Source organism: Pseudoliparis swirei, chromosome 2, assembly GCF_029220125.1.
Source record: "Pseudoliparis swirei isolate HS2019 ecotype Mariana Trench chromosome 2, NWPU_hadal_v1, whole genome shotgun sequence".
Lineage (NCBI taxonomy): Eukaryota > Metazoa > Chordata > Actinopteri > Perciformes > Liparidae > Pseudoliparis > Pseudoliparis swirei.
Genome location: NC_079389.1, coordinates 25,424,655 through 25,445,356, shown reverse-complemented (window position 1 = coordinate 25,445,356; position 20,702 = coordinate 25,424,655). Strand labels below are relative to the sequence as shown.

Below are 20,702 nucleotides of genomic sequence, written 5' to 3'. Positions count from 1 at the left end.
GAATATTAAGAAAGTTTATTTCATCGTCTTTGAGCTGTAGCTATAAGCTGGAGACCGACTGGGGCCGGGTTGTGGATGTGGTCCAGCTGGTTCTGAGAGTTCACTGAAGTGGGGAAGCTGGGCTCAGCCGGCTCGTCCACTCGAGCAGCAACAACAAGATCCACATCACGTCGCCATGGTCACGACTCCCGAGCCCTTCTCCTGGGGCCCGTCAGCTGGAAGAGGCCTTTGACGCTCTGCGTGACAGAATGGAGCCGGGCCCACATCCACAGCTGACGTCCGGTTGGACCTGCTGATCCACATCAGGAGCTGTCAGCGGACAGAAGAGCTTCCGGACCGACGGGTTTCTTCTTCTCTTTCATGCGGCGCTCCTAAGTGCTCAACAAGCTTCCAGCTATGAGATTTATTTGCGTAATATAGCCGCGCTGTGCATCGGAGGTATGGAAACCCAAACGCAGAGCCACTGGTTCCCAGTTCCCGGCTGAAGTTTGAAAACAGGACACAAGGTTTGACGTGGCCACGTTTAAAAGGCCTTAAAGCACAGCGACTGGAGAACGACACTTGAAATGACAAGCAGTGCACACGCGTCTGGAAGAGGCCGAGCTGGACTTCTTCTGTCATTCAGTCCTCGACATTTGGATCATTTATTTATTTTTGCAATGGTTTCCAACATCGATCAACCCCACCGGCACCTCATGGAACTCCCTGTCTGGAACACCTGCAACAACTGGGCTACACATATAAATGTGCATTAGCTATAAAGTTAAACGTTGAATAATTTCACGTGATCTTTCTTGCATCTCTCACAATGTGCGGACACATACAGAGAGTACGTAAAGTATGGAGACCCTTAAATGTTCACTCTTTGTTTCATTGTCGAAATCCAAACAGCTCATGTCTCTTTAACGTCTCTCAGCTCATCTGGACAGGAGACAGAAATGTAGAAATGTTAATAAAGTTATTCAATAAGAAGTGAGTCTCATGTCCTCAGTCTCATGTCCTCAGTCTCATGTCCTCAGTCTTCAGTCTCATGTCCTCAGTCTCATGTCTTCAGTCTCATGTCCTCAGTCTCATGTCTTCAGTCTCATGTCTTCAGTCTCATGTCCTCAGTCTCATGTCTTCAGTCTCATGTCTTTATGTCTCATGTCCTCAGTCTCATGTCCTCAGTCTTCAGTCTCATGTCCTCAGTCTCATGTCTTCAGTCTCATGTCCTCAGTCTTCAGTCTCATGTCTTCAGTCTCATGTCCTCAGTCTTCAGTCTCATGTCCTCAGTCTCATGTCCTCAGTCTCATGTCTTCAGTCTCATGTCCTCAGTCTTCAGTCTCATGTCTTCAGTCTCATGTCTTCAGTATCATGTCCTCAGTCTCATGTCTTCAGTCTCATGTCCTCAGTCTCATGTCTTCAGTCTCATGTCCTCAGTCTTCAGTCTCATGTCTTCAGTCTCATGTCCTCAGTCTCATGTCTTCAGTCTCATGTCTTCATGTCTCATGTCCTCAGTCTTCAGTCTCATGTCCTCAGTCTCATGTCTTCAGTCTCATGTTCTCAGTCTCATGTCTTCAGTCTCATGTCCTCAGTCTTCAGTCTCATGTCTTCAGTCTCATGTCCTCAGTCTCATGTCTTCAGTCTCATGTCTTCATGTCTCATGTCCTCAGTCTTCAGTCTCATGTCCTCAGTCTTCAGTCTCATGTCTTCAGTCTCATGTCTTCAGTCTCATGTCTTCAGTCTCATGTCCTCAGTCTCATGTCCTCAGTCTCATGTCCTCAGTCTCATGTCTTCAGTCTCATGTCCTCAGTCTCATGTCCTCAGTCTCATGTCCTCAGTCTTCAGTCTCATGTCTTCAGTCTCATGTCCTCAGTCTCATGTCCTCAGTCTCATGTCTTCAGTCTCATGTCCTCAGTCTCATGTCTTCAGTCTCATGTCCTCAGTCTCATGTCCTCAGTCTCATGTCCTCAGTCTCATGTCCTCAGTCTTCAGTCTCATGTCTTCAGTCTCATGTCCTCAGTCTCATGTCTTCAGTCTCATGTCCTCAGTCTTCAGTCTCATGTCCTCAGTCTCATGTCTTCAGTCTCATGTCCTCAGTCTCATGTCCTCAGTCTCATGTCCTCAGTCTCATGTCTTCAGTCTCATGTCCTCAGTCTCATGTCCTCAGTCTTCAGTCTGATGTCCTCAGTCTTCAGTCTCATGTCATCAGTCTTCAATCTCATGTCCTCAGTCTTCAGTCTCATGTCCTCAGTCTCATGTCTTCAGTCTCATGTCCTCAGTCTCATGTCCTCAGTCTCATGTCCTCAGTCTTCAGTCTCATGTCTTCAGTCTCATGTCCTCAGTCTTCAGTCTCATGTCCTCAGTCTTCAGTCTCATGTCCTCAGTCTCATGTCTTCAGTCTCATGTCCTCAGTCTCATGTCCTCAGTCTCATGTCCTCAGTCTTCAGTCTCATGTCTTCAGTCTCATGTCCTCAGTCTCATGTCTTCAGTCTCATTTCCCCAGTCTCATGTCCTCAGTCTCATGTCCTCAGTCTCATGTCCTCAGTCTTCAGTCTCATGTCTTCAGTCTCATGTCCTCAGTCTTCAGTCTCATGTATTCAGTCTCATGTCCTCAGTCTTCAGTCTCATGTCCTCAGTCTCATGTCTTCAGTCTCATGTCCTCAGTCTCATGTCTTTAGTCTCATGTCCTCAGTCTCATGTCCTCAGTATCATGTCTTCAGTCCTCAGTCTCATGTCTTCAGTCTCATGTCCTCAGTCTCATGTCCTCAGTCTCATGTCCTCAGTTTTCAGTCTCATGTCTTCAGTCTCATGTCTTCAGTCCTCAGTCGCATGTCCTCAGTCTCATGTCTTCAGTCTCATGTCCTCAGTCTCATGTCTTCAGTCTCATGTCTTCAGTCCTCAGGCTCATGTCCTCAGTTTCATGTCTTCAGTCTCATGTCTTCAGTCCTCAGTCTCATGTCTTTAGTCTCATGTCCTCAGTCTCATGTCTTCAGTCTCATGTCCTCAGTCTCATGTCTCATGTCTTCAGTCTCATGTCCTCAGTCTTCAGTCTCATGTCCTCAGTCTCATGTCTTCAGTCTCATGTCCTCAGTCTCATGTCTTCAGTCTCATGTCTTCATGAGACTGAAGACTGAGGACATGAGACTGAAGACATGAGACTGAAGACTGAGGACATGAGACTGAAGACTGAGGACTACAAAGACTCACAATGACTACAAAGAGACTCACAATGACTACAAAGACTCAAAATGACTACAAAGAGACTCACAATGACTACAAAGACTCAAAATGACTCCAAAGAGACTCACGACTACAAAGACTCACAATGACTGCAAAGAGACTCACAATGACTACAGACTCAAAACGACTACAAAGAGACTCACAATGACTACAAAGAGACTCACAATGACTACAAAGACTCACAATGACTACAAAGACTCAAAATGACTACAAAGAGACTCACAATGACTACAAAGAGACTCACAATGACTGCAAAGAGACTCACAATGACTACAAAGACTCACAATGACTACAAAGAGACTCACAATGACTACAAAGACTCACAATGACTACAAAGAGACTCACAATGACTACAAAGACTCGCAATGACTACAAAGAGACTCACAATGACTACAAAGACTCACAATGACTATAAAGAGACTCACAATGACTACAAAGAGACTAAAAATGACTACAAAGAGACTCACAATAACTACAAAGACTCAAAATGACTACAAAGAGACTCACAATGACTACAAAGACTCAAAATGACTACAAAGAGACTCACAATGACTACAAAGACTCGAAATGACTACAAAGAGACTCACAATGACAACGAAGACTCAAAATGACTACAAAGAGACTCAAAATGACTACAAAGAGACTCACAATGACTACAAAGAGACTCACAATAACTACAAAGACTCAAAATGACTACAAAGAGACTCACAATGACTACGAAGACTCAAAATGACTACAAAGAGACGCAAAATGAGTACAAAGACTCACAATGACTACAAAGAGACTCACAATGACTACAAAGACTCACAATGACTACAAAGACTCAAAATGACTCCAAAGAGACTCAAAATGACTACAAAGACTCACAATGACTACAAAGAGACTCACAATGACTACAAAGAGACTCACAATGACTACGAAGACTCAAAATGACGACAAAGAGACTCAAATTGACTACAAAGACTAAAAATGACTACCAAGAGACTCAAAATGACTACAAAGACTCACAATGACTATAAAGAGACTCACAATGACTACAAAGAGACTCAAAATGACTACAAAGAGACTCACAATGACTACAAAGAGACTCACAATGACTACAAAGACTCACAATGACTACAAAGAGACTCACAATGACTACAAAGAGACTCAAAATGACTACAGACTCACAATAACTACAAAGACTCAAAATGACTACAAAGAGACTCACAATGACTACGAATACTCAAAATGACTACAAAGAGACTCACAATGACTACAAAGACTCAAAATGACTACAAAGAGACTCAAAATGACTACAGAGAGACTCAAAATGACAACAGAGACTCACAATGACTTCAGAGAACGAGCCCAAAGGCCTCATGGTCCTCATTGACTGGACAATGGAGGGCTTTCACCTGACTGAAGGCTCATCAGCCAATCAGGAAGCTGCTCTAGAAACAAAGAGAACGTTCAAGGAGAGACGGAACAAATCTGTGATAAGGAGTCCAGACTGTGACCAACCAGGACCTTTGGTCACAACCCATCTCACATCCCGTCTCACAAACCGTCCTGTTGCAATTTTTTGTGTGTGTTAAAAATGTCATTGACATTTCACTCTATGTTAAATGAAAGATTATTTCCACAGCACCCATTTGGACTCAAACAGGAGGAAGCTGTCAACTTCTGACGCTACAAACGTCTCCATTGATCAACTGCCTGATCATAAGCTCAGGACCAAGTGGCACATTTCCATCATTGATTTCAAAATGTTCGCCTTGAAAAGGGCAGACGGCAAATGAAATAAAACATTTAAAAAAGTTCAAACCGAAGGTGAAATCGATCTATAGCTTGTGAAATATGTTGTTGGGAACTAGCATTCGTCTAAAAACCACCTGAAGGCAGATTAAGTGTGACTGAACATGCACAAGGAGGAGCACCAGTGACTCAAAGCTGAGGACTATTGTGCTCTTTGTGTGAAATCATGCGAATCATTGAGTGTAGATGTGAGATGGGCCAACCCAACAATCAGTGCACAGAAGAAGAAAATCATGAGGAATGTCAGTTTATTTGTCTGATTTCAATGGGAGTGTCTTTACAGATTGTTATGGGATACAAATTTATTTCTGAAGTTGCCAACGGCAACGAGAAAAACAACGTGACCCGGTCATCGGATCAATGATGAAATAACCATCAGCAGTGTGCAGTCATGCGCGATACCGATGAGGGTTCTTGTTGCTGTTGTCTTCCCTTCAGTGTAACTTTGGTGTGTTTGAGAGATACAGTTAACAACTGTAGATTGTGCAGTAATCTCAGGGACGAGGAGGCGACAGGCTGAAAGGATTGTCCCTTTCTTCAGAAGAGAGATGGAATAAAGAGGCAGACGCACAGAAGATCCAAGGGCCTTGTGACATAAGAGATGGGAGCTCTTCTAACATACAGGAGTACATCCTCCCGAGAGGGCACAGATAGTCCATTACAGCTTCAATCGTCTTCTAATCTAGTCAGAACATAACAAACTGGATGGAGGGTTACGGGTTGGGGGTTTAGGGTTAGGGGTCAAGGGTTGAGCGTTTAGGGTTGAGGGTTAAGGATGGAGGGTTAAACAAATATACAATACAATAAAATAGCAGGCCATATTACATTTAAGAATTTTAATAATAATAAGTTAAACTATTTTACAGGGAGAACAGCAGGTTACATTTGAATAATTCAGTGTCACAAATATGAAACCAAAAGAGAAAAGCCAGAGCCTTGAAACAGAGACAACAATAAAAAAAGTATCATCAAATATTGACTCCAAAAGGCTGGAAATCTTTGACAGAAATGATCATTCTGGAAGCCTGAACCCCAACGCGTTTAGTTCAGGTCACAATCAATCAGCTTTTCTTCCACCAGTGACGGTGTAATGGCACCTGTCATCAGAGGCTGAGGCTCGTTTATTCTCATTGTTTCCCTTGTTTTTGTTGGAAGGAGACCACAGAGATTACAGCTCAGCTGAGAGGCTCCGCCTCCTCTTCTTTGCCTCTATTACACGCCATCAGCAGAGATACTACCAAGACTGAGCAGCTCTTTTCTAGAGATGTCACACACACACACACAAACACACACACACACAAACACGCACACACACAAACACACGCACAAACACACACACACAAACACACACACACACAAACACACACACACACAAACACACAAACACGCACACACAAACACACGCACAAACACACACACACACACAAACACACACAAACATGCACACACACAAACACAAACACACACAAACAAACACACACACACACAAACACACACACACACACAAATAACTTTTTACTCAAACGTAATAAAAATTAAAGCTGCAAGCAGCGATGAACGGGTCCTCTTCCTGCTTCGCACGTCGGGGGTGCCGGCCGGACGCCGGCCCCCTCGGCCGAGAGCGCACGCACGGCGTTCGGGCGTTTGACCGTCACGCGACACTGATTTTACTTTGCTAGTCGGTGGCGCTTTGACTCTGAGTGAAAAAAGGCTTGTTGATATCCTCAGGCCGTGAATTCTACGAAGCATGAGAAGTTTGGAGCAGATTTGAGCGAGTCCAGGGTTGCCAGCAGGGGACGCTGTGACAATTTGAACATACAGGACTGTCTCAGAAAATTAGAATATTGTGATAAAGTTCTTTATTTTCTGTAATGCAATTAAAAAACCAAAAATGTCATGCATTCTGGATTCATTACAAATCAACTGAAATATTGCAAGCCTTTTATTCTTTTAATATTGCTGATTATGGCTTACAGCTTAAGAAAACTCAAATATCCTATCTCTAAATATTAGAATATCATGAAAAAGTATACTAGTAGGGTATTAAACAAATCACTTGAATCGTCTAATTAACTCGAAACACCTGCAAGGGTTTCCTGAGCCTTGAAAAACACTCAGCTTGGTTCAGTAAACTAAATCACAAGTATGGGGAAGACTGCTGATCTGACTGCTGTCCAGAGGACCATCATTGAGACCCTCCATCAGGAGGGTAAGACACAAAAAGACAGGCGCAAAATCCAAGTTGCTTGAAATCCAGTGTGAAGTTCCCACAGTCAGTGATGGTTTGGGGAGCCATGTCAGCTGCTGGTGTTGGTCCACTGTGTTTCATCAAGTCCAGAGTAAATGCAGCTGTGTACCAAGAGATTTTAGAGCACTACATGCTTCCGTCTGCTGAAAAGCTCTATGGAGATGAGGATTTCATTTTCCAGCATGATCTGGCACCTGCCCACAGTGCCAAAACCACCAGTAACTGGTGTACTGACCATGGCATTACTGTCCTCGATTGGCCTGCCAATTCCCCTGACCTGAACCCCATAGAGAATTTGTGGGGTATTATGAAGAAGAAGCTGAAAGACACCAGACCCAACAATGCAAATGAGCTAAAGGCCGCTATTGAAGCATCCTGGGCATCCATAAACCCTCAGCAATGCCACAGGCTGATTGCCTCCATGCCACGCCGCATTGATGCAGTAATCCGTGCAAAAGGATTCCCAACCAAGTACTGAGTGCATTAATGGACATTTTCAAATGTTTGATTTTGTTTTGCTGTTATAAATCTTTTTTTTAACTTGGTCTGAGGAAATATTCTAATTTTATGAGATAGGATTTTAGAGTTTTCTTAAGCTGTAAGCCATAATCAGCAATATTAAAAGAATAAAAGGCTTGCAATATTTCAGTTGATTTGTAATGAATCCAGAATGCATGACATTTTTGTTTTTTTAATTGCATTACAGAAAATAAAGAACTTTATCACAATATTCTAATTTTCTGAGACAGTCCTGTATACATGCATCATGTGTATCCATGTGAAGTCTAGACCTTGTCATGTAAATTACATGTGAATGTGATTCAACGTGTCGCTACGAGCTCCACAGGGAAGCATCATCAAGGTCTTAGGTCTATTCTGGTATATTTTGAGAGGGATCTGAATAATCTGCGAGGAGCAGTGTATAAAAGTAAAAAACATGTAACTTCCTAGTGCCACTAGTTGGCGCTAAGACCAGAATCAAAAATTAGCATATGGATGTCTTCAGGGTCAGTATGTCATGAGGTATGAGAAATATGGAGCAGATTCCATAATGTATGGCCGAGTTACAACAACGTCAATTTTCATGGCGAATGGCGTTTCTTTGCCGGTCCGGCAAACGCACATAGTTTAATATTTTTGAAATCTTTCAAAGATTTTTCAAGACAAAGGTCTCAAGACAATACTGGCCAAATTTGGAATGAATCGGGTTTAAGCTCTAGGAGGAGTTAACTGTTTTATAACCCCTAAAAATATGAAAAAGGCATATTTTGAGGGATTGATTGTAGCGCCCCCTAATGTTCAAATATTATGACAAAATCTAGGTAGGTTAAGGGTGTCTTTGTGGACATAGGCTACAGATTTGGTGAGGATAGTCCAAGTGATTTGGAAGTTAGGTGTCTTTACATATTAGGCCACACCCCTTGGATGTTCATTGGTCCATATCTTCTGAAAACAATGACATATCAACAATCTTTCAAACATGATTTCTGATGGCATTGAACCAATAATGAACCACAACAAGTTGTGTATGATTCGGACGAAGCGTTTAGGAGGAGTTAAACAAAAAGTGTTTAAACAAAATTCAAAATGGCGGAAAATCGAAGTTGCCGTAGCTTATGGTCATAATAATATTTTTTGTAGAGCAGGTCCAACCGGACATGTATGCTGAATTACGAGTCAATTCGTCATTGGAGGCAAATAACTTGGGCTTTTGAACGAAAATTCATTCTAGGGGGCGCTATCGAGCCATATTGTGAATCCGAAGCATTCAAATCATATCAGGTAACTACATATTTGACTCTAAATGTGTGTGGCAAGTTTAGTCACGTTTCGAGCATATTACATTGTTTATTTGTTCACGGCGAAGGATCAAAGTTTGCTGATGCTACGACTCGCCACACTTCAATGTGTCATTACGACCTTCACAGGGAAGCATTATCAAGGTCTTACATCTATTCTGGTATATTTTGAGAGGGATCTGAATAATCTGTGAGGAGCAGTGTATAAAAGTAGAAAACATGTAACTTCCTGTTGCCATTAGGTGGCACTAAGACCATAGTTAAAAATTAGCATATTGATGTGTTAAGGCTCAGTATGTCATGATATATGAGAAATATGGAGCAGATTACATAATGTATGGGCGAGTTACATCAACTTGGATTTTTATGGCGAATGGTGTTTTTTGATGTTCGACCCACCGCACAAAGTTTAATATTTTTTAAATCTTTCAAAGATTTTTCACGGCAAAGGTCTCAAGATCATACTGGGCAAGTTTGGAATGAATCGGGTGTAAGCTCTAGGAGGAGTTAACAGTTTTACAACTGCCCAAAACATGAAAAAAGGGTAAAAATGCAGATATTGAGGGATTTATTGCAGCACCCCCTAATGTTCAAATATTCTGAAAAAAATCAAGTAGTTTAAGGGATACGATATGGACATAGGCCAGCAATTTGGCGAGGATAGGCCAAATAATGTAGAAGTTGTGTGACTTCAAATATCAGGCCACACCCCTTGAATGTTCATTGGTCTATATTCTCTGAATGCAATACAATATCAGCAAGATTTTCAGTAGTTATGATGACATTGAACCAATAATGGACCCCAGAAATTTTCGGATGAATCGGACAAAGCGTTTTGGAAAAAAGTGAAAAAAATATTTTTTTACAAAATTCAAAATGGCGGAAAATCTAAGTAGGCGCATTTGATGGCCACCATTAACTTATTTGTAGAGCAGGTCCAGGTGAACCTGTATACCAAATTTCAAGTCAATCGGTCATTGTTGAAAAAAAGTATTAGCTTTCTACCTCAAGGGAGCGCTAGAGACAGTTTTTTATAAACAAATACGAAAACTAAAAAATCATAAATTTTTCACGAGTTCTGATATGCGTGTGAAATTTCACTTGGGTGCAGTCTGAGGTGTGCGGCCAGTCGAGGTTTCCGTGGAGAGAAAAATAATAACTCTTAGAAAAACAATAGGTTCCTCTACGACGAAGTCTAAGAGGACCCTAATGACACTACTTTCCATAAGGATCTCCCTGTACCTAACACTCACACTAACCATCGTCTCCCTGTACCTAACACTCACACTAACCATCGTCTCCCTGTATCTAACACTAACCATCGTCTCCCTGTACCTAACACTAACCATCGTCTCCCTGTACCTAACACTAACCATCGTCTCCCTGTACCTAACCCTAACCATCGTCTCCCTGTACCTAACACTAACCATCGTCTCCCTGTATCTAACACTCACCCTACCATCGTCTCCCTGTACCTAACCCTAACCATCGTCTCCCTGTACCTAACACTAACCATCGTCTCCCTGTATCTAACACTCATCCTACCATCGTCTCCCTGTACCTAACACTAACCATCGTCTCCCTGTATCTAACTCATCCTACCATCGTCTCCCTGTACCTAACACTAACCATCGTCTCCCTGTACCTAACACTAACCATCGTCTCCCTGTATCTAACACTCATCCTACCATCGTCTCCCTGTACCTAACACTAACCATCGTCTCCCTGTATCTAACTCATCCTACCATCGTCTCCCTGTACCTAACACTAACCATCGTCTCCCTGTACCTAACACTAACCATCGTCTCCCTGTACCTAACACTAACCATCGTCTCCCTGTACCTAACACTCACCCTACCATCGTCTCCCTGTACCTAACACTAACCATCGTCTCCCTGTACCTAACACTAACCATCGTCTCCCTGTACCTAACCCTAACCATCGTCTCCCTGTACCTAACCCTAACCATCGTCTCCCTGTACCTAACACTAACCATCGTCTCCCTGTATCTAACACTCATCCTACCATCGTCTCCCTGTACCTAACACTAACCATCGTCTCCCTGTATCTAACACTAACCATCGTCTCCCTGTATCTAACACTGATCCTACCATCGTCTCCCTGTACCTAACACTAACCATCGTCTCCCTGTATCTAACCCTAACCATCGTCTCCCTGTACCTAACACTAACCATCGTCTCCCTGTATCTAACACTCATCCTACCATCGTCTCCCTGTACCTAACACTAACCATCGTCTCCCTGTATCTAACACTAACCATCGTCTCCCTGTATCTAACACTCATCCTACCATCGTCTCCCTGTACCTAACACTAACCATCGTCTCCCTGTATCTAACACTCACACTAACCATCGTCTCCCTGTACCTAACCCTAACCATCGTCTCCCTGTACCTAACCCTAACCATCGTCTCCCTGTACCTAACACTAACCATCGTCTCCCTGTATCTAACACTCATCCTACCATCGTCTCCCTGTACCTAACACTAACCATCGTCTCCCTGTATCTAACACTCACCCTACCATCGTCTCTCTGTACCTAACACTAACCATCGTCTCCCTGTACCTAACACTAACCATCGTCTCCCTGTACCTAACACTCACCCTACCATCGTCTCCCTGTACCTAACACTAACCATCGTCTCCCTGTACCTAACACTCACCCTACCATCGTCTCCCTGTACCTAACACTAACCATCGTCTCCCTGTACCTAACACTAACCATTGTCTCCCTGTACCTAACACTCACCCTACCATCGTCTCCCTGTACTTAACACTAACCATCGTCTCCCTGTACCTAACCCTAACCATCGTCTCCCTGTACCTAACCCTAACCATCGTCTCCCTGTACCTAACACTAACCATCGTCTCCTGTATCTAACACTCATCCTACCATCGCCTCCTGTACCTAACACTAACCATCGCCTCCTGTACCTAACACTAACCATCGTCTCCCTGTATCTAACACTCATCCTACCATCGTCTCCCTGTACCTAACACTAACCATCGTCTCCCTGTATCTAACACTCACACTAACCATCGTCTCCCTGTACCTAACCCTAACCATCGTCTCCCTGTACCTAACACTAACCATCGTCTCCCTGTATCTAACACTCATCCTACCATCGTCTCCCTGTACCTAACACTAACCATCGTCTCCCTGTATCTAACACTCACCCTACCATCGTCTCCCTGTACCTAACACTAACCATCGTCTCCCTGTACCTAACACTAACCATCGTCTCCCTGTACCTAACACTAACCATCGTCTCCCTGTACCTAACACTAACCATCGTCTCCCTGTACCTAACACTAACCATCGTCTCCCTGTACCTAACACTCACCCTACCATCGTCTCCCTGTACCTAACACTAACCATCGTCTCCCTGTACCTAACACTCACCCTACCATCGTCTCCCTGTACCTAACACTAACCATCGTCTCCCTGTACCTAACACTAACCATCGTCTCCCTGTACCTAACACTCACCCTACCATCGTCTCCCTGTACCTAACACTAACCATCGTCTCCCTGTACCTAACACTAACCATCGTCTCCCTGTACCTAACACTCACCCTACCATCGTCTCCCTGTACCTAACACTAACCATCGTCTCCCTGTACCTAACACTAACCATCGTCTCCCTGTACCTAACACTCACCCTACCATCGTCTCCCTGTACCTAACACTAACCATCGTCTCCCTGTACCTAACACTAACACTAACCATCGTCTCCCTGTACCTAACACTAACCCTAACCATCGTCTCCCTGCTGGACCTTCCTGTCCCGCTTTGCTCTGGCTGGTTGACGTAAAAAGCGTCTCGACACTACCGCTCTGGTGCAGAACGCAGTGCGGCAACGGGCTTCAAGCTGCGTGTGAACTCTTTCGCAGCCGTCACACTGATGTTGAGTTGGTTTCAAGTGAGGGTTAAATATAATGTCCAAAAAGGAAAATCAACAAGTTAACAAAGAAACAGTCCTGGTCGTGGATGCAAACGGGACATGGATCATATTTTTTTGGTGCTATTCAAATTCCACGATAGTTTGAGAAGAAAAGCCGGGAAACAATTGGAGTAACTTTGCGGTTTCAGCTGTGGACAGACACTCAACACTGACCTGGACCAGCCGCCAGGACTCTGCAATGATGGCCGCCTGCACTCGGTTGAGGGCAAAGCCATCTATCTCTCTCCTCAGACGGACGGGCGCCTGGCCAACCTGAATTGTGAGAAACAAGTTGCGTCAAGACTTGTAATGCGGAGTGGACGCCTTGAAGGATGTACTTATAACATCATCATGAACAGTTTCATGTACTCGAGACTTCCTTATTCCAAAAGGTAAAAACTCGCCAATGTAGACTGAAAAGTACAATAAACAAAGAACATTCGGTAAACTTTTATTTCCATTACTGCGAATCTCAGTTCGCCGAGGAAATTAAACTGAATCTTTCCAGGAAGTTGGCATGTTGTGAAATTCATCTTGCAGAGACTTGCACGGCTTTGTTTGGAATAATCTGTGTGTTGTAATCCAAGGGACTGGTGACACGCCGGCATCCCGATGGCAGATAACCAAACCTCAGGGACAACATGTGAGCAGGCCATGACTTATTACCAACACCACCACATCATTCCTGGCCTGCATTCATTGATTGCTGACGTGTTTATACTCAAACTTTCTCTTGGCTCGGTGCTTCCTGACGTAACGAGGGTTCTTTAGGCCCCGGTCTTTACCTTGGTCATTAGGAAGTGGGTGGTGTCCATAACGGCTGCTGCCGTCTCTGGGTGAGGCACCAGCTCCACCAGTTTGACAAAGTAAGGTGGGTTTACCTGAGGAGGGAGAGTCATCAGTCAGCGCTCTTGTGTCTTTAACCAACGACAGCTGATACAACCGATCAAATATCCTTCTTTGAGGAAAACCAATGAGGTCATGCCGGGGTCTGCTTTAAAAAATGTTGACATTTTAATAATAATCCTTCCAAAAAGCCACATTAAGACACCCGAGACCTTCAGGAAGAAACATAGAAGTCATGCTGGGTAGCAAAAACCTTTTGTATGCAAAGACACCAGCAGCCTTGGTCGAATGGTTCATAAAAGATTGATTGACAGCAGGATCAAATGCACGATGAGACGTATTGTTACTATATCACAATAATCTACTTCAGAACATTAATCTCTACTCCACCACATTTGTTCACTATTTAATAGTATGCAACATAAGATATAATATACAACACTTTAAATAATAGTGTTTAAGTCAGACTTCTGGCACAGTTTGCCACTTGTGCTATTTTTAAACTTTCCCCCTTTTCTGTTTGACTTCATCTTGTTGCAGAGACGTGATGCCAGTCGATACTGACGGTGCACTTTACTCCACCAACAGTGACGCTGCAGCTTTTCACACCTGAACTCTATCAGCATCACTAAGTACTGACAGAAAAGACACCATCAGGCATGAAGTGCACCTGTGGAGTGACGACTGAATCCTCCTAAACTGGTGACACGTCGTCACGTCACCACTCGGGTGGCTTAAACTGCATGTTAACACCTGAGAGAGCTTCTCTGTGATTGATCGCTGCCATTATCGAAATATTGATGACAGTTCACACCAGTGGCGTCCCTAGGCTAAAAAACCCGGGGCTAAAGCCCCGGATGTCTTTTAATTAGCCCCGAATGTTAGAAAAACTCACTAGCACCCCCCCCCCCCCCCCCCCCTGTCGACAACGCTCGCCGTGGGTCACTTTCCATTCTAAGCTGCATTGGCTAAGCCCCAGATGTATCCAAATCCTAGAGACGCCCCTGGTTCACACCGACCAGAGATAAATGCCACATGCAAACGTTCAGGTGTGTCGTACTGCATTCCCGAAGTGTGGATCCTAATGAAATGAAATTCCTTTTGAAAGGCTAAAGGCCGGCGGTGACGTTCGGGGCAAATTGTTTCTTTTTCAGGGTCAGCAGATAAAAAGGGCTGAAACATTTCGTGATTCCCAAAGTAAAATACAGATATTTTTAGGAACAAAAACATTGTGCTTGTCATTATGTAGCAAAAGAGCTGGCAAAGGAAAGGCGGTGTGTGGTTCGTCTCCTGGAAAGCACTTTGTAAACAAGCGTCAGCAACTGAAAGTCAGAATCTACCTGGTGGATGGACGTGAAATATGATGGTGGAACGTTACAATGTAACAACACCGACACTGAGAACACGTCACCAAGACAACAGGTCACCAAGACAACAGGTCACCAAGACAACACGTCACCAAGACAACACGTCACCAAGACAACATGTCACCAAGACAACACGTCACCAAGACAACAGGTCACCAAGACAACACGTCACCAAGACAACAGGTCACCAAGACAACACGTCACCAAGACAACAGGTCACCAAGACAACAGGTCACCAAGACGACACGTCACCAAGACAACACGTCACCAAGACAACAGGTCACCAAGACAACACGTCACCAATACAACACGTCACCAAGACAACAGGTCACCAAGACAACAGGTCACCAAGACAACAGGTCACCAAGACAACACGTCACCAAGACAACACGTCACCAAGACAAAACGTCACCAAGACAACAGGTCACCAAGACAACAGGTCACCAAGACAACACGTCACCAAGACAACAGGTCACCAAGACAACACGTCACCAAGACAACAGGTCACCAAGACAACAGGTCACCAAGACAACACGTCACCAAGACAACAGGTCACCAAGACAACAGATCACCAAGACAACACGTCACCAAGACAACAGGTCACCAAGACAACACGTCACCAAGACAACAGGTCACCAAGACAACACGTCACCAAGACAACACGTCACCAAGACAACACGTCACCAAGACAACAGGTCCAGTGTATCAGCAAACCAGGTTAATGAAGCACATTCCTGTTTGTTATGGTTTCAGTCATGAAATAAATAGCTTCCCCCCAGACATCATTATGCAAGAGTTACATTTTGCAGACATAAATTAAAGAAGGGAACTCTATATATACACCGTTGTTCTTCAACCAAGCCCTATGGAACTGGCCTCAGAGAACCTGTGAAGACACAGGCTGTGTCTACTACCGGACACTTGAGCACTTCGAGCACTGACTTTCAGTGCTTAGGGCGCCACACTGACAAAACCAGCAGAATTCAGTGCACTGAAAGTACCCGGATGGTGCACTGCAAACGGGCAAAAAATGTAGTGTAAAACGATGGACACTACTCGCCCTAAACGGCCGCCATCTTGGCGACGTGGCGGAAGAGGAGGAGCCCTTTCGCCAGCTTTTCATTTTATTTCTAAAACAATGGCGGACGAGATGCTACGGTAGCACAAGCGGTCGACCACGGAGGCTCCTGCCGCGATGGTGGAGGTATGGCAGTTTCCACATGGGGTGGAGAAAGGTAAACAAGGGACAACAAGAGGGCAAGAAGTGCTTCATTTGGTCACTTTAAGTTTCGCAAGCAGATTTGCGTCCGTCACTTCCGCCAAGTGGTTAACGTAAGTGTTCCATTTGAGACAGACTCACAGCCACGCAGGGCACTAAGATGTGTTGAAGATGGCGCGGCTGTGTCCAGACGCCGTCGAGGTAGCTCCGCGGAGATTGTGCGCTCTTTTAGTTTTTGTGTTTATTTTTAATGTTTTCTTTGCCACAAACACATCGGCACTAACAGCATACGACCACAGCACACTTTTGGACATAAACTTTTGCGCAAAACAAGGGTTTTTGTCCACTTTTTCCATCGATCCAGCGTGGCCGGCAGAGATCGTACGAGCGAACCACATCAACAACAGTGGAGCCGCTACTACGGGAGACGACGAAAACATCGAGGGAAACGGAGCGGAATTCGAACAGACTGAGAGTTCAAGCCCACCGTCCACCTCTGCCCAGCATCCTTCTTGCTAACGTCCAGTCTCTGGAAAATAAGATGGATGATGTTAGGGCAAGGATCAGATTCCAACGGGACATGAGGGACTGTAACATCTTTTGTCTGACGGAAACATGGCTGAACCCGCTGGTGCCGGATCGAGTCATATGCCCAACCGAGTCCTTCTCTGTTTTCCGTGCAGACAGAACGGAAGAGTCTGGTAAATCTAAGGGTGGAGGGGTTTGCTTCATGACGAACAACATGTGGTGCGACCCCAAGAACATTAAGACTCTTTCTCGTTCCTGCTCGCCGAACCTGGAACATCTGACGATCTCATGCCGTCCATTCTACCTTCCCGGGAGTTCAGCTCGGTCATCACCACAGCCGTCTACATTCCACCACAAGCGGACACCGACGTAGCACTATCGGACCTACATGATGTGTTATGTCGGCATCAGAACAAGTATCCCGACGGCTGTGGTGGTGGCTGGGGACTTTAATAGGCAAACCTAAAAAGTCATGCCGAACTTTCACCAGCACATTACGTGTGCTACCAGAGGGAAAGAACGTTGGACCACTGCTATACGCCATTCAAGAGAGGCTACAAGGCTGTCTCTCTCCTCCGCTCGCAAATCAGACCATGCCGCCATTTTTCTGCTTCCAGAGTACCGACAAAAGATCGCGCGGGAAGCGGTAGTGACGAGGAACGTAACGCGGTGGTCTGACCAATCAGAGGCTGAGCTACAGGACGCTCTGCGTGTCGCCGACTGGGACATGATCCAATCCAGTTCCAGTGACGCCAGCGAGTTTTGGAAGTAGCAATGAGCCTCATAGCAACGCTTAGCGGACACCATCGTCCCCACGGTAAAAGTTAGGGTCTTTCCTAACCAAAAGCCGTGGGTTGATAGATCCATCCGTGAAGCTGTGAACGCCTGCATTGCTGCCTATAACTCCGGTCTTGTATCCGCAACATGGACGAGTACAAGGCAGCGGTCTATGGACTGAGGAGGCGGTGAAGGAAGCCAAAAGGAGGTACCGAGACAGAGTGGAATCACAGATGGAGCAGCGCGACACCAGGCGCCTATGGCAGGGGCTACGGACTATCACAGACTACCAGAGCAGACTCCGCGCTATGGTGAGTGCCGACGCATCCCTAGCGGACGACCTGAACTCATTTTATGCACGGTTTGAGGCTAGCAACAACAGCGCTAGCTCGCCGGCTAACAACAACACCGTTAAGCGTAGCCGAGGTGAGTTCTACCGCTGGGGATGAACACACACTCTCTGTGACCGAGCACAGTGTGAGGAGGGCTCTGTTGAGGGTGAACACCAGGAAAGCTGCAGGTCCAGATGGCATATCTGGGCGAGTACTGAAGACCTGTGCTAATCAGCTAGCTCCAGTGTTCACCACAATATTCAACCTCTCCTGGCTGAGTCCGTGGTCCCCGCCTGCTTCAAGAGATCCACTATTGTCCCTGTGCCCAAGAATGCTTCTCCAGCATGTATGAATGACTACCGACCGGTGGCCCTCACCTCGGTGGTCATGAAATGCTTTGAGAGGCTGATAAAGGACTACATCTGCGCCTTCCTCCCTTCCTCCATGGACCCGCTGCAGTTTGCTTATCGCCCAAACAGATCCACAGATGATGCTGTCTCCCAGGTACTGCACACCACACTCTCTCATCTGGACAGCCAGAGGGGGCTATGTGAGACTGCTGTTCATTGATTATAGTTCAGCTTTCAACACCATAGTCCCCTCCAGACTGGCCGGCAAGCTGATTGAGCTGGGACTGAACACCCCTGTGTGCTTGGATCCTGGACTTCCTGACCGCCAGGCCACAGGTGGTCAGGGTGGGCAGACACACCTCCAAATCCCTCACCCTGAACACAGGATCCCCAGGGTTGCGTCCTCAGCCCCTACTGTACTCCCTGTACACACATGACTGTGTGGCCAGGTTCAGCTCCAACACCATCATCAAGTTTGCGGATGACACAGTGGTGGTGGGCCTGATCTCCGACAACGACGAGAAGGCCTACCTGGAGGAAGTTGCTGATCTGTCACTCTGGTGCCGGACAACAGCCTCATCATGAATGTCACCAAAACTAAGGAGCTGATTGTGGACTTTAGGAGGGTACAACAACAGAGGACGTACTCACCACTGGGGATTAACGGGACTACTGTGGAGAGGGTGAGCGGTATAAATACCTGGGAGTCCACATCACCGAGGATCTGACATGGTCAACGAACACAGACACTCTGGTGAGAAAGGCAAGGCAGCGCCTCTACCACCTCAGGCAGCTGAGGAAATTTAAAGTTTCCCAGAGGATCCTTCAGTCCTTCTACTCTGGAGCTGTAGAGAGCGTCCTGACAGGAAGCATCACAGCCTGGTTTGGCAACTGCTCCGCTCAGGACAGGAAGGCTCTGCAGAGAGTAGTGCGTTCGGCTGAACGCACTATTGGAACTACACTCCCACCCTGCAGGACTTGTACACCAGGAGGTGCAGAACCAGAGCCGGCAGGATCATGAAGGATCCTCACCACCCCAACAACAGACTGTTTCAGCTGCTGCGGTCAGGCAGGCGCCCGTAGTCACGCTGCAAGAACAGAGAGACTGAGACGGAGTTTCTTTCCTCAGGCCATCAGGATTGTGAACTCCGACCTCACCAGGACCCCCACATAGACCCACACAACTGCCCCTCTTAGGCACACACACACACACACACACACACACACTTACTGTAAATATTGTGTTGTTTTTTATTGTAAATAGTGTGTACTTGTTGCCCTTGCACATTCCTGCTGAGCATTGCCACTTTAATTTCACTGCACACCCTGTGTGTGTATGTGACAAATAAAACATCTTGAATCTTGAATCTTGAATCTTGAATGTCAGTGCTCTGTATTGCAGTGTACTTCGTAAAGTGTCCGGTAGTAGACACAGCCCATGTTGTTGGTAGATTATTCTGAACCAAGATGACCGAGTGGGAAACCTCACTCACCGGATGGGAGACGAGGCAGCGACTCCTGCTCTGCACTTTGAGGAAGACCTCGCTGGGCACCAGACAGGAAGTGGAGCTGCTCAGGATCACTTCCTTCCCCACAAGACGCTCGATGTCCTGAAAGACGCTCTGCTTGACCTCAAGCTGCTCAAATACGCACTCCTGGGAACAACAGGGAGAGACAGACAGAAGTTTATACATACACATGCATACCTCTTTTCACGCCTTGTCTTCTGACTTCCTGTCTTCTGACTTCCTGTCATGTATTGACTATTTGTCATCTCTTGACATACTGTCTGTTGACTTCCTGTATTCTTGTGATCCTTTGACTCCCTGTCTTTTGACTTCCTGGGATATTTTGACTCGTCTTATGACTTCCTGTCATTTGATTTCGTCATCTTTTGACTTCCTGTCGTCTTTTGACTTCCTGTCATTTGACTTCCTGTCATTTGACTTCATCATCTTTTGACTTCCTGTCATTTGACTACCTGTCATTTGACTTCATCATCTTTTGCCTTCCTGTCATTTGCCTTCCTGTCATTTGACTTCATCATCTTTTGACTTCCTGTCGTCTTTTGACTTCATCATCTTTTGACTTCCTGTCATTTGACTACCTGTCATTTGACTTCATCATCTTTTGCCTTCCTATCATTTGACTTCCTGTCATTTGACTTCATCATCTTTTGACTTCCTGTCGTCTTTTGACTTCCTGTCATTTGACTTCATCTTCTGACTCCCAGATAGTCAAAAGACACTTTGTGG

General features: G+C 45.4%; 1 protein-coding gene across 1 annotated transcript in view; it reads right to left on the bottom strand.

The window, feature by feature from the left end:
• cryl1 (crystallin, lambda 1) overlaps positions 1 to 20,702 on the bottom strand; it is a 47,587-nt gene that overhangs the window by 16,353 nt on the left and 10,532 nt on the right. Inside the window, exons 4-6 of the mRNA XM_056425544.1 lie at positions 19,941 to 20,102; positions 13,814 to 13,909; positions 13,203 to 13,301 (exon numbers count right to left, since the gene is read on the bottom strand). Of these exons, the coding sequence (XP_056281519.1) occupies positions 13,203 to 13,301; positions 13,814 to 13,909; positions 19,941 to 20,102 (357 nt within the window). The remainder of the gene's footprint in view (positions 1 to 13,202; positions 13,302 to 13,813; positions 13,910 to 19,940; positions 20,103 to 20,702) is intronic.